Source organism: Bos grunniens, chromosome 26, assembly GCF_055505025.1.
Source record: "Bos grunniens cultivar Pamir isolate PY7600 chromosome 26, Bosgru_T2T1.0, whole genome shotgun sequence".
Lineage (NCBI taxonomy): Eukaryota > Metazoa > Chordata > Mammalia > Artiodactyla > Bovidae > Bos > Bos grunniens.
Genome location: NC_141190.1, coordinates 12,846,164 through 12,858,481, shown reverse-complemented (window position 1 = coordinate 12,858,481; position 12,318 = coordinate 12,846,164). Strand labels below are relative to the sequence as shown.

Genomic DNA, 12,318 nt, shown 5'->3' with positions numbered 1-12,318 from the left:
GCTAAAAGGAACGTATGCATGGTCCACTTTCTCCAGAAATTCTTTATTTTTGTGCCAGCAATTGTCCCACATCTATGGGTCCGATCAGTCTACTGAGTGGTCAAAGAAACACGTGGCACTACCAACAGCATTTTGTTCAAATGCTGATAGAAACAAAGCATCTCCACAAATGGTCAAAGGAGAACTGTTGTAAATCAAATGATTCTGAATGCATTTTTTAAACTGTTAATTTCTCTCCTTTCTTCTCATTTTTACTATTACTTGTTGACACTCTGCATTTACTTCCTAAAGAGATCTGAAACTGCTTATAAAAAAATACATGCAAGACAAAAATAAATGGATAAGGAAACGAGGATAAAAGGAAGAACAGGGAAGGAAAATAAAGCTGAGGAGTGGTTACTAGCTTAAAAGTGCAGGCTAGAAGCTGCACATCCGGCTCTCCTTTTGCTATTATTTGATTTACAGAGATAAAAAGAATTGGCTCTTCCCTACCATGACAAAAAATAAGCCTCACTATCAATGCTGGTATAGTCAGGCTTGATGAACAAATTCCAGCTGCCAGGGTGGCTGTGCTGGCAATCTAACATCAGTGGCAATGACCAAGAGAAATGGGTCGAGATGGGGTGACAATGCCCTGCAGGGTAGGCTTGACCTTTAGCAATGACAGGACAGGCACATCTTACACTTTTTCTTCAGAACCCCTGCTCCTCTCACTGCTACCCCCACCTCAGGGTTCCAGGAAGCAGGAAGTGATCCGAGGCTGCCTGGCTTTAAGACAGTCTCAGTAACTTAGTAAGCCTGGGAAGTAATGCTGCTTTGGCAGACACTCGGCTCATAAAGGACCTGTCCCATCCCAACTGCTACAGCTGTCTAACTCATAAAAGTCATTGAAAATTTGCTAAGAATGGATGAGAAAAGCTCTGAATAGCAGGTAAAACTAAAACAAATTCAGCTTCTGTTTGCCATTTTTACACTATCAGACTGGCAAAGATCATAAAGTTTAGTAATATACAGGTGACACAAGAACAAACAAACGGACTCACAGGGTTTTCAGAATCAGTCTCAAAAAGCATTTCGGCAACAGGTATCAAGATTTTACATGCACACATCAGCATATTTCACCTATAGGAAGGTATCCTACAGAGACCAGAAGTACCTATAGGAATGTATCCTATAGAGACCGGAAGTCTGTTCTATAGCTTTATACCCTACAAATGCTTCAGGATATTAGTGAAAGAACATTTGCTGCAGTACCAATCACAAAAGGTTAGACATGAGTAAACATTCCTCAATTTTACTTAAACAAACAGGGTTGCTTTACACAATAGAACACGCTGACTCCTTCTATGCAGCGAGGCACCTCTCAAATGGATATTATGGAACTACTGGCAGGTGAACAAAGCAAGGCGTCAGGAAGGAAGGCAGGAAAGGGAGAGGGGAATGAAGAAGGACTGGGTGAAAATACTCCTGAAAAGGAACCCAAGACCTTCTGACTGTGGTTGCCTCTGAAGAAAAGGGACAAGGCGTTTTAAGTAGGAGGATGGTGTACTTTTCAGCGTACACCTCTTTGCACTCTTTGAATTTATTATTACAAGCACAAATTATTTTTCATTTCAAAAAGCTGATTCATTTCTTAAAAGCCTGTAAAACATTCTTCTCCAGCGTAAAGCTAAATTAGGTTACTTGATTATGTATTGCTCTTTTTTCCCCAGGGTTAATTTAAAGAAAATCCCCTGTGTTGGTTTAAATACATGCATTATAATAAATCTTCAGTTACAAAGGACAGCTCTACTTGGCACCTTAGACTTAAAATGTCTCAAAGCCAGTTCTTTTGTTATTTAGCTATTAATCCAAATGTTCAACTGATACACTTAGGTAACTATAAAATAAGAGCTAATGTTTAATGTTCACATTATAATGAAATACTTTCTAAATCATTAAAAATGATTACATTATGTCCAAATACTTGTGATTAAGAATTTGATTACAGTGGTTTTGGCAGGTTGTATATGAATTCGTATCAACTGTTCTTAATCTTCCTCTGGGCAAAGACTCTTATGAGGATTTAAGGAAGGTATTCCCCAAATGGTACATACACACATACACTTATCTTTGATTTTATGGAACAAGGAGAGTAAGAGGGAGAAGGTTCAGTCTCCCCCAAATCCTTCATGGATGTCAGATTGGTACATCTGGTGTTTTATGCAAGGAAGAACCAGGCTTGCCAGTGAAAAGAGATGCCCATAAATGGATCCTCCCAACCTTTAAACCCATGTTTTAAAAAAAAAAAAAAATCCTCCCCTCAAGAATTTGCTTAAAATGGAGATTACCAGGCCCTATTCCCAGCAATCAATTCAGTAAGGAGGGTCTAATCACCTGCATTTCAACAAATTTTCATGGCAAATCTGAGCCAGTGCAGCCAGACCACACCTTAAAAGGAGCCTGGAAAGATCCGCCCTTTTCGGTAGCCCCAGGTGTTAGTACAAAAATGCTCTGCAAAGGGTAAGGGATGGACTTTGGGAGCAGGAAGAAAAGAGAACTTTAATTTTCACTTATTTTTAATTCCTTCTCTTAAAATATTTTGTTCAGTGTGTGTATATTATTTCATAAAGCACACTGATATAATGGAGCATGCAAATAATTTAAAAGAAAATAAATATACCCATCAAATAATTTAAAAGAAAATAAACACATATATTGGGGATGTAGGACCAGTATTTTTTCAAACTGATACAGTACACACTCAAAGTAGATTGGAGGCCGCTGGACTAAACAGGTTGAATTCTCCTCACCCTGTCCAGTCCTAAATGGGAAAAATAATGGGAAAGAATATGAAGAAAAATATGTGTAATTGAATCATTATGCCTCACAGCAGAAATTAACACAACAATCAATTATACTTCAATAAAATTTTTTTAAAAATTCCTAAATGGCAATAACTAACTCAGAAGCTCCTGAAACTTCTATGTAACTTTCTCTGCCACATTCCACAGCCACCCCCATCCCAAGAAGCCCTGGCCAATGGACTCAGCTTACAACCTTTCATCTTTGCCTTATCCCCTGGGGTAACTATAGAGAAAAAGGGTTTATCTATTAGATATCTTTCAGATACTCTGAGTGGAAACTAGTACGTTAATTCCCATGGAAACAACGCTACTTAAGGTGGTTAGATTTCATACTACTAATTGCTAACGTGTTTAGGAATACTTTTACGATTCATTTTTGAGACCTTAGTTTTAGAATATCCTATCTACAGAGACACTTGCCTACATTCTAAATAATCAACTTATCAAACAAAATCACTTAATAGAACATAACCTGTTAAGCAACAAATTGCTTGCATTTGATCCAATTTCAAGCTTTACGATTGTAAGAAAAATCTTTTTAAATGGATTTTCTATAGAAAACAAGGAGTGCCAACTTCAACTGAATCTTAAAGAATGGGTAAGATATGGAAAAATGTTCTGATTTTAAAAACTTTTTTCTACAGTCAATCCCAAACAAATACTCTGCCAATTATTTATAGCTTTTATCCATCTTCCAGAATATTTCTAACTCTTCCACCCACTATCATGAATTATGTGTTCATATTTCTGACCTAAAATTTGAGAATAATCTGAGGAAAACAGTAAGATAAATTCACTGTATCAAATTATAATGCATTCTAACACCATAGTCCTAGTTCTATGACACGTTACCTGAGGTTTAGAGCAAATCATTTAGCCTGAGCTTCAATTTTCTCTTCTACAAAATGGCGATAATAATAAGCATTCATCCCAATTACCCCTGGGCTGTTTTCTCTAATCAAATAAATGGCTATGGAAATGTAGGATGTATGCTCTTCAAAATCAATTCAAAACACAAGGGTACAATAAAAAATTAGGTATACTATCAACTTTTAATCTACATTATAACCGAGTTGTTAATATTTAATAAAAAACTAAGTTGCTGCTTAACAAATCTGGACATATTCATGTTTCTCTTAAGGGTTTCCATACTGAATCAGAATCCCATGTGGAACTTAAAAAAAACAGATACCCAAGCTCAACCCCAAAACCTGCCTAATCAGAATCTCCCATGGTGGAGATCTGAGCCTGCCTGATTTTAAAAGGTTCCACAGGGGTCTCTGATGTCTAAGATCCACTCGATCCTACTTCCCTTTTCTCTGAAATGAAATTCTAGAGAATTACTATAACTGAGCATTTCAGAAAAGGAGTCAGCAAAAAAGGGGAATTCATTGCTAACTTGTGCTGTTTCCCTGCATTAATATAAACAATGGAAATTGTGAGTGTACCTCAAAAACTAAATTTATCACACAGAAGTCTCCTTAGTCAACAGCTCCATCTACTGGAATAAACTTAGGGAAAATCTTCTTATAATTTTAGAACAGACTACTTAAAAATCGATTATGTTGTAAAATTAAAACATTAAAGACCAGCTCCATAACACCCCTTTGGTGGACACACTTTTTGGTAGATGGCTATTTTCTTGAACTGAGACAAAGTCAACATTCCTTAATTTCTAAAAGCAGCTATATCTCACTTTACACGGTAAAACATATTCCTGAAAAACTATTATTACAGTTGATTTCTTTTCTCCTGTGATCACTAACAACTCCCAATGTGTTCTGTCTCAAGCTGACAAAATGTATTGAACATATACATTAAACAACTCTGCCTCCTAAAAAGTCACAGAAATGGCCATTTGAAAAGAAATTCATAAAGGTTCTCTTAAACAAAAAGGAACACCAGCAGACAGTTGATTCTGAAGGATATCTAGAAGACCATGATCATGCTAGCATACGGACCACGCCTCTGAGCACACAAAGGAGAAGCGAAGCAGAGAAGGACCTTTTATGTCACAGTAGAATCTTGTGCCTTTCTTCTGTAATACGCAGCAGCAAATAGCAAGGACAGAAACTGAAGTGGTAAAGAATCCACTTGCTAATGCAGGAGACACAGGTTTGATCCCTGACATGGGAAGATCCCACGTGCCACGGGGCAACTAAACCTGAGAGCCACAACTTCTGAAGCTGACTTGCCCTAGAGCTCCACAACAGGAGGAGCCACCTACAAGAGAAGCCCATGCAATACTAGGAAAAGCAGCCCCCCGCCCACAGGTAGAGAAAAGTCTGCACAGCAAAGACCCAGCACAGCCAGAAGTATAAAAATAAACAAAATTATTTTTTTTTTAAAAAGAGGAAAACTTGATGGACTCTCTTTGTATCAGCCCATCAAATATCTAGCAGAACAAACAAAACAAAATATGCCACCCAAATACACTCTCAGGCAGTTCCAGGACTCCACATATAAACGAAAAATCCTCAATGTTTCCAGATGAGATCAAACAGGTCATCTACAAAGGTACAACATCAGACTTCTTATGTAAAATAATGAGTACTATTTTCTTTTACTGTTACTTACATGAAAAAGTTTTTCTGTCTTTGGAAAAACTGCAACAATATCATACAGCCGGACTCTTGAAGAAGTTGCTCTCTAGTAAAATGAAAAGAATGTTACCGTACAGGAACAACACAACAACAAATGCTTATGGGATTCTGACTAGTGTCCTGGCTGCACTCACATTTCAATCTTGTAATACCTATAATCTGCCACTGACATTTTTGCCTTGCTTTGTATGTTGACAGAAAAGACTTTCTCAGCACATAAGACTCCAGTTATCAACACCCATCTCATCAATCATCTCTCCTTCCTTCCCACATTATCATGTTTTACCTGTATATCAAACATTTTGTTTGAGACACAAAAATCAAATTAGACAGCTCCTGCTCTTATAAGCTAGCAGAGGAGCTTGACAGAAATTGACTGAGCACCTGCTATATGTAGGGCACTAGGGATACAAAATCATTTAAGGCATGTGTCTGCTTTCAGTGGAGCTTATCATTTTTTGGTGAGACGAGAATTATACATGACTAAGTATGACGTGATTAGGTTCACGATGAGAATACTGTTAAATACAAATTAAACTGCTAGATGTGTAAGAAAATAACCAAGAGCCCTCCGACAGAAGGAGAGAGATTTATCAGTTAAAGATTATTTATAAAAGAAAGTCTCAAACTGATACTGTATGTGTATGCATGTGAAAAGGCTGAAAAAATACATATTCAAGTTTACAATCACTGAATGATGAGATAATATGTGCTATTTCTTCTTTCCCTTTGGCACCTTTTAAATATTTTACCTCTTATTCTGTAAAAAGAAAAAGCAAGATAAAAATTAAAGGAGGAAACAGAACGGGTGAAGAGATGCAGCAGGTACTGGGCTTGAGCAGCTAAGCAAACCCACTGGGCAGATGCATGCCAAGACAGGGCAGGTTCTAGGTCTCAGAAAAAGTCAGGATCCAGTACTCTTTTCCTCGGCTTGACACTCCCACTTGGGATAGGGACTGAAAGGGGCCACCAGGATGTTCATGGTAACGAGAAAAATCAAAGTCTGTGACCATAAAAAGTCACTTCTATGTCTCCCCAGGCTTAGAGAACTGGAATGTAACCTGCAGCTATAAAAAAACCCCAAATTTGGTTTTTCATAATTTCTTTAGCAATGCTAATTGTTAGAAAGGAGGCCAGCCCTTCCTTGATTACTCCTTTTCTATGAGAGAGGAGGCCATTCCAGCTAATGATGAAACAGCTTATGTTCTCAGAGATCTCACTCTCTCCCTCCCTCACTGATTCATCACATCAGCACCAGCTATTTGCAAGTCTCCATTTAACAAACAAAATCTAGACAGCAGGTTCTCACCAGCATCCCAAGCCTCCTGTTCCTCCATGGAGTGAAGTTGGTTAAGCAAAGTTAGCAGCAGACACTGGCTGTATTTTCTCATAGCCCAATCATTCCCATGGAAACGGCTTTTCGTAAGGCAACCAATGACCACCATGTCATTAGGGAACTTGCCTGTCCAAGACACGTTTTAGCCCTTCTCCTCAGGTACGCTGATGTTGCTCACCCTTCTCATGTTCCTCATTGTCCACCTACTCCTCAGATGGCCCGTCTCAGTCTCCCATCCTAGCTCACCCTCTACTCCACCACTGAATATAGATGTTCCTTAGGATTCTGTCCCAGACCTTCTCCTCCCATATTATACTTTGACCAGGGAGTCTCATCCATTCTCATGAGTACAATTACTCTCTACAAGGTGACCACTTCCAAATGAGTATCTTGAATTGCGGTTCCTCTTCTGAGGGCCACGTCCTTTTTTTCCAACTACTCATTTGACAAGCTCCACTTGAACTCTTGCGGCTTCTCTGGTGGCTCAGTTGGTAAAGAGTCTACCTGCAATGCAGGAGACCGGGGTTTGATCCCTGGGTTGGAAAGATCCCCTGGAAAAGGAAATAGCAATCCACTCCAGTATTCTTGAGTGGAGAATTCCAAGGACAGAGGAACCTGGTGGGCTACAGTCCATGGGGTTACAAAGAGTTGGACATGATTGTGACTGTCTTTTCACTGGAACTCTTACAAGAACTTACTGTGTCTCAAACATGATGATCTGACACTTATTTCTCTTTGTATGTTTCATCTCAGGAAATGGTACCATCTACCTATCTGGCTGCTCAGGCCAAAGCAGGGAATCACCACCTTCGATCCAATCAACATCAAATCCTGTCAATCCTCCCCTCCCCCACCTTCCCTTATCCTATCCTTTATCAAATCCCTTCCTTTATCCCCTTTGATCCATTCTCTATAATGCAAATCTCATAACTGTACTCCCTTAGTTAAAACCTTCAAAGGCTTCTTCTAATTGCTCACCCAGACCTACGTTTCTAACATCATCCTAGGTTAAGACAGCTCATCAGGCTCAACTCAACTGGCATTTCATTTCCCACCATGCACCATGTTTTTCTGGGATTTAGAATCTTGCATAATTTATCCTGTCTGGGGGAATATCCTCTCCCTATCTGGCACCAATAACATTCACTGATTTGTATGGCCACAGTTTGAACATCAGCTTCCTCAGCTTGGCCTCCTGTTACACACTCCCAGAACATTCCTTATTTACTATCTCCCACTTTTTAAACATTTTTCCCATTTTCCAAAGGATTATGTCTGTATTACTCATAGCAACATCACCAGTACTCTATGTCTGGGTTGTGTAAATTCAATGAATACCAGTCACTGGAAGACTCTTTAAATCTTTAAAAGCTTTAATCCTTATACATGTGTCATGAATAGAAGAGACTCTATTATACCATGTGAATTCTGAGCTAAGGAGAGCAGTCAAGTGTCATACACTGGGGGTTAGGGAAGATGTAAGAATGAGGTGAGTTGAAAAGCAAGTGTTAAGACCAAGAGAGAAGAAAAATAACTTACCAACACATTACAGTGAGACGGATCCGAAACGATAATTGTTAGTCTAGTTAAAATTTTAATTGGTTTTGATTTTCCCTGTAATAAAAAAAGCACAAAATACAGATGACTGATTTTCCTCCTTACCAGTGGAAAGTACTCATTAAAAGGTACTAACAATACAGAATAGTGAAGATCAGTAAAACCTAGCCCTAACTCTCAAGGAATTTATAATAGAGGTATACTTTGTTTTATTGTGTTTTGCTTTGTTCTGCTTCACTGATATTGCTTTTGTTTTTTTTTTACAAACTGAAGATCGGTGGCAATCTTGTATTGAGCAAGTCTATTATGATGTGTCATTTTCCAACAGCATTTGCTCACTCTCGTCTCTGTGTCACATTTTCATTTTTCTCCCAATATTTCACATTTTTTCATTATTATCATATTTGTTACAGGGATCTGTGATTACTGATTTTGCCTAAGTCCTAATCACTAGACTGCCAGGGAATTCCCTGATCTCTGATGATACTATTGTAATTGTTTGCAGTGTCAAAGACCACACACATGTCAGACATTGAACTTAATCTATTGTTGAAATAACAACAAAGGATTGAGAATATTATATAAACTTTTAGTTAATAAAGCAGTGGCAGGGTATGAGAGGACTCACTCCAATTTTGAAAGAAGATTCACTGTGGGTAAAATACTATCAAACAGCGTTGCATGCTACAGAGAAACTGTACTGAGAGGTTTCATGCAGCAAATTCATCGTTGTCTTATTTTAAGAAATGGCCACAGCCACCCCAGCCTTAGCAACCACCACCCTGATCAGTCAGCAGGCTTTAGCATCAATGTAAGACCCTCCCCTGGCAAAAAGATTATAACTTACTGAAGACTCAGACAATGGTGAGCACATTTTTAAGCAGTAAAATACTTTTTAAAATTAAGATAAACATTGTGTTTTTTTAAGATATAATGCTGCTGCACACTTAACAATGTAAGCATAAACTTAACATGAATCAGGAAACCAAAACATTCGTGACTTGCTTTAATGTGGTAGTCTGGAACCAGACCCACAGCATCTCTGAGGTATACCTGTATAGCTAGAGAAAAAGAGATGTACATAATGTTTCATGGAAAAACTAAGTCTTCATGGAAAGGTAAGACTGGTAGACAAAGGAAGGGGCAGTGCAGGTTAGAGAACCAAACGTATGACTGGGAATGTCTGAACTGGATGAGTACATATTATGTTTCTTAAACAAAGCACTTACCTGTACAATTGGCAAAGTTGTAAAAAGTTCAGAAACAGCTACCGGTTTTTCAATTTCCTATGACAAATAAAAAATAAGTTTTCAGAAAGCTAATTTCTAGCATGCAGAAACCCTAAATAAGCTGTGTGTATGTGCATGCATGTATTTTTTAATGAAGAAATTTGAAGCCGAGTAGGACAGGAGAACATCAATGGAAAGGGAGGATGAACAACAATTTTTTAGAATGAAACAATCTGTAAGGAACAGTTGTTGGTCTAAGGAGAGATACACATATTTACTAGTATGTTCGGAAGGGCAATCATTCAGTAATGAGTCCATGACAGTAAAATAAAAAAGATTAAATATTGTGATTACAGTTTAAACAACAACAATGCACTTTTAAAGTTACTTAACATCAAACCAACTTTAAGAATCTTTACACCATACCCCAGCACTTCACAAAAAAGTTATCATTTGCACAGATATGTATCAGCTCAACTGTTAACATATAAAATAATGCACAAAGAGTGCTCATTTGTAGCTTCCACATTACCAATACACACAAAATAATTATAAATGCTGGTTATTATTGTCAGAAATCTATTTTACCTGTTTCTTTTCCTTAAATTCAACAACATGATTGATGGCAACAACTGAATAGCCCACTGAAAAGAAAAATTGAACATTCTTGTCAAATACAACAACCTCTTTTACACATAAGCTCATACCAATTCATGTCAAGACTACAAGGTAGAAGAATGGTTATGAGTATGGACTCTGGAGTCAGATTTGCCTGTTCTCAAACCTGAACATTTCCACTTAAAAGTTACTTAACCTTAAGTTTCAGGTTCTTCATCTGCCAAATGGTGATAGTATCAGGATTCATCTCATACAACTGTCATGAGAATTAAGATAACACACGCTGGATGTTTTAGAACAGTGCCTGGCACAGACACTGGGCTTTGTTTGACTTGGTGATGTATTATCAGCATGACAACAAAGACCCTTATCTTTGCCTATCTTCTTTCAACCATTATTCTTTTTCGTGTCCCCATGTTCATTTTCATCTCATCAAATTTATACTTTTTTCACTATCAACTTCATTCTTACGTTGTTGTCATTTTTTCTGTTGCTTTTTACCCTTTCTACTTCTTCAGAGACCCTTTTGCTAAGGAGAAACAGGATGACCACTAATTCACACCAATGTCCACGTTCTCCTTTGAGCTACCCACCAAGAGACTGAAAACTCTATGAAGCCAGGGCCTGGCTTTATCAGCCTCAACACAGCACTGTTCCGGACATGTGGACTTCAAAAATATGTTTAAATCATGACTCCAATCTTTAAGCTATTTAAACACCAACGGTGACGACAGGATATTAATATTAAAAGATAACGCATATTAAGGCCAAAATAGTGGTCTCCTCCCTCATCAGTTTGTCCAAGGTCCTTTTCTTCGTCTCTCAAATATTTACTGAGCATCCATTACTTAACAGACCCTGAAGAAACCTTTTCTTTTGAAACCCTTCTATCCCCACTTAGCAGTTGCGATTCACTTCAATAATTTAGATGAGGTCTTACCTCTCACGGCTTTTGTTTCCCCTGGATTCAAAGAGGAGTAACATTCTAGCCATTCTGCTCTCCTCCCACGTTCCTAGTAAGTCCTCCGCCTCCACTTACTCTCCGTGTAAATAACATTCCAACACTCTGAACCACATGCCCCCTCCCCATTCTCAGGGCCCCCACAGTACTTCTGCATCAGTTTCCAGCATTTGACAGCATCAGGACAATGTCAAGAGACGCAGGAAGGGGCGATATAAAAAGCACTCGTGTAGGTGTACACTTGGGAGCCCTGTTTTCTTCTATCCATCAGCTGTGAGGCCCATGCAGATCCCCCGCCATGTCAGGGCCTCAGTTTCCTCAATTCCCAAGACAGAAGGAGCTGGACTGGGTAACGTCTCCCCAGTGCTTTCGAGTTTCCCGCGGGTCAGAGCAACACCGCAGGGGCATCAGTTTCCAAGGACACGCCGGAGGCCCCAGGACACCAGAACTAGGCCCGCCGGGTCTCTCCAGAGCATGTCGAGCATGGCTCGACAGCCTAGGGACAGCGAGACAGCGCAGGCACGGGGGCCCGCGAAGCCCGGGAGACTCACGGTGAGCAGCGTTCTCCACGAGCCCACGCAGCGCCTTCAGGTCGGAACCCGCCCGCAGGTCCAAATCGGCAAACACCGCCATGCTGAAGTCACGTGAACCCTGGCGCCGGCGCAGCCTCTGGGCCCCGCCTCCTCGGGCATGCCGGGAACTGCAGTTCACCGGCTCGGTCAGCCCCGCCCTCCAGTAGTCTGCGGCTCTCAGGCTCCCGCAGAAGTTAGCATGTGGAGATTAGCAGCCTCGCTTCAGTCCTTCTTCGTCTTCTTCCAAATGAGAATGTCTGGTTTCTCCTAGGGTTGCGGGGTGGGAGTTCACATCTCCCACCCTTCATCCTTGGAAATAATGTAGAAAGTAATTCTTTTAAAATGGACATGAAAGTGAAAGTGAAGTCCAACTCTTTGCGACCCTGTGGGCTGTAGCCCACCAGACTTCTCAGTCCATGGGATTCTCCAGGTAAGAGTATCCAGGGGATCTTCCTGACCCAGGGATCGAACCCAGGTCTCCTGCATTGCGGGCAGACGCTTTAACCTCTGAGCCACCAGAGAAGCTGGACAAATACACCATTAACTGAGCGCTTACTTGAACCAAATCCTTTTGCTAAGGGCTGGAAATGCTTTAA

At 39.7% G+C, this 12,318-nt stretch overlaps 1 protein-coding gene across 5 annotated transcripts in view; it reads right to left on the bottom strand.

Moving 5' to 3' along the window:
• The window catches only part of RPP30 (ribonuclease P/MRP subunit p30), a 30,394-nt gene extending 18,602 nt beyond the window's left edge, over nt 1-11,792 (bottom strand). For 4 of the 5 annotated variants that reach the window (XR_015155611.1, XR_015155612.1, XR_015155613.1 and 1 more), the window contains exons 1-5: nt 11,702-11,792; nt 10,160-10,215; nt 9,572-9,628; nt 8,325-8,399; nt 5,424-5,495 (exon numbers count right to left, since the gene is read on the bottom strand). Coding sequence is in view for 2 of the 5 variants with exons in the window: in XM_086378513.1 (XP_086234639.1) it covers nt 5,424-5,495; nt 8,325-8,399; nt 9,572-9,628; nt 10,160-10,215; nt 11,702-11,783 (342 nt within the window). In the remaining 3 variants the exon portion in view is untranslated. Of the gene's footprint in view, nt 1-5,423; nt 5,496-7,081; nt 7,290-8,324; nt 8,400-9,571; nt 9,629-10,159; nt 10,216-11,701 lie in introns of all 5 variants that reach the window. The other variant, XM_086378515.1, reaches the window with a different exon arrangement.
• Between the last annotated feature and the right edge of the window lie 526 nt (nt 11,793-12,318).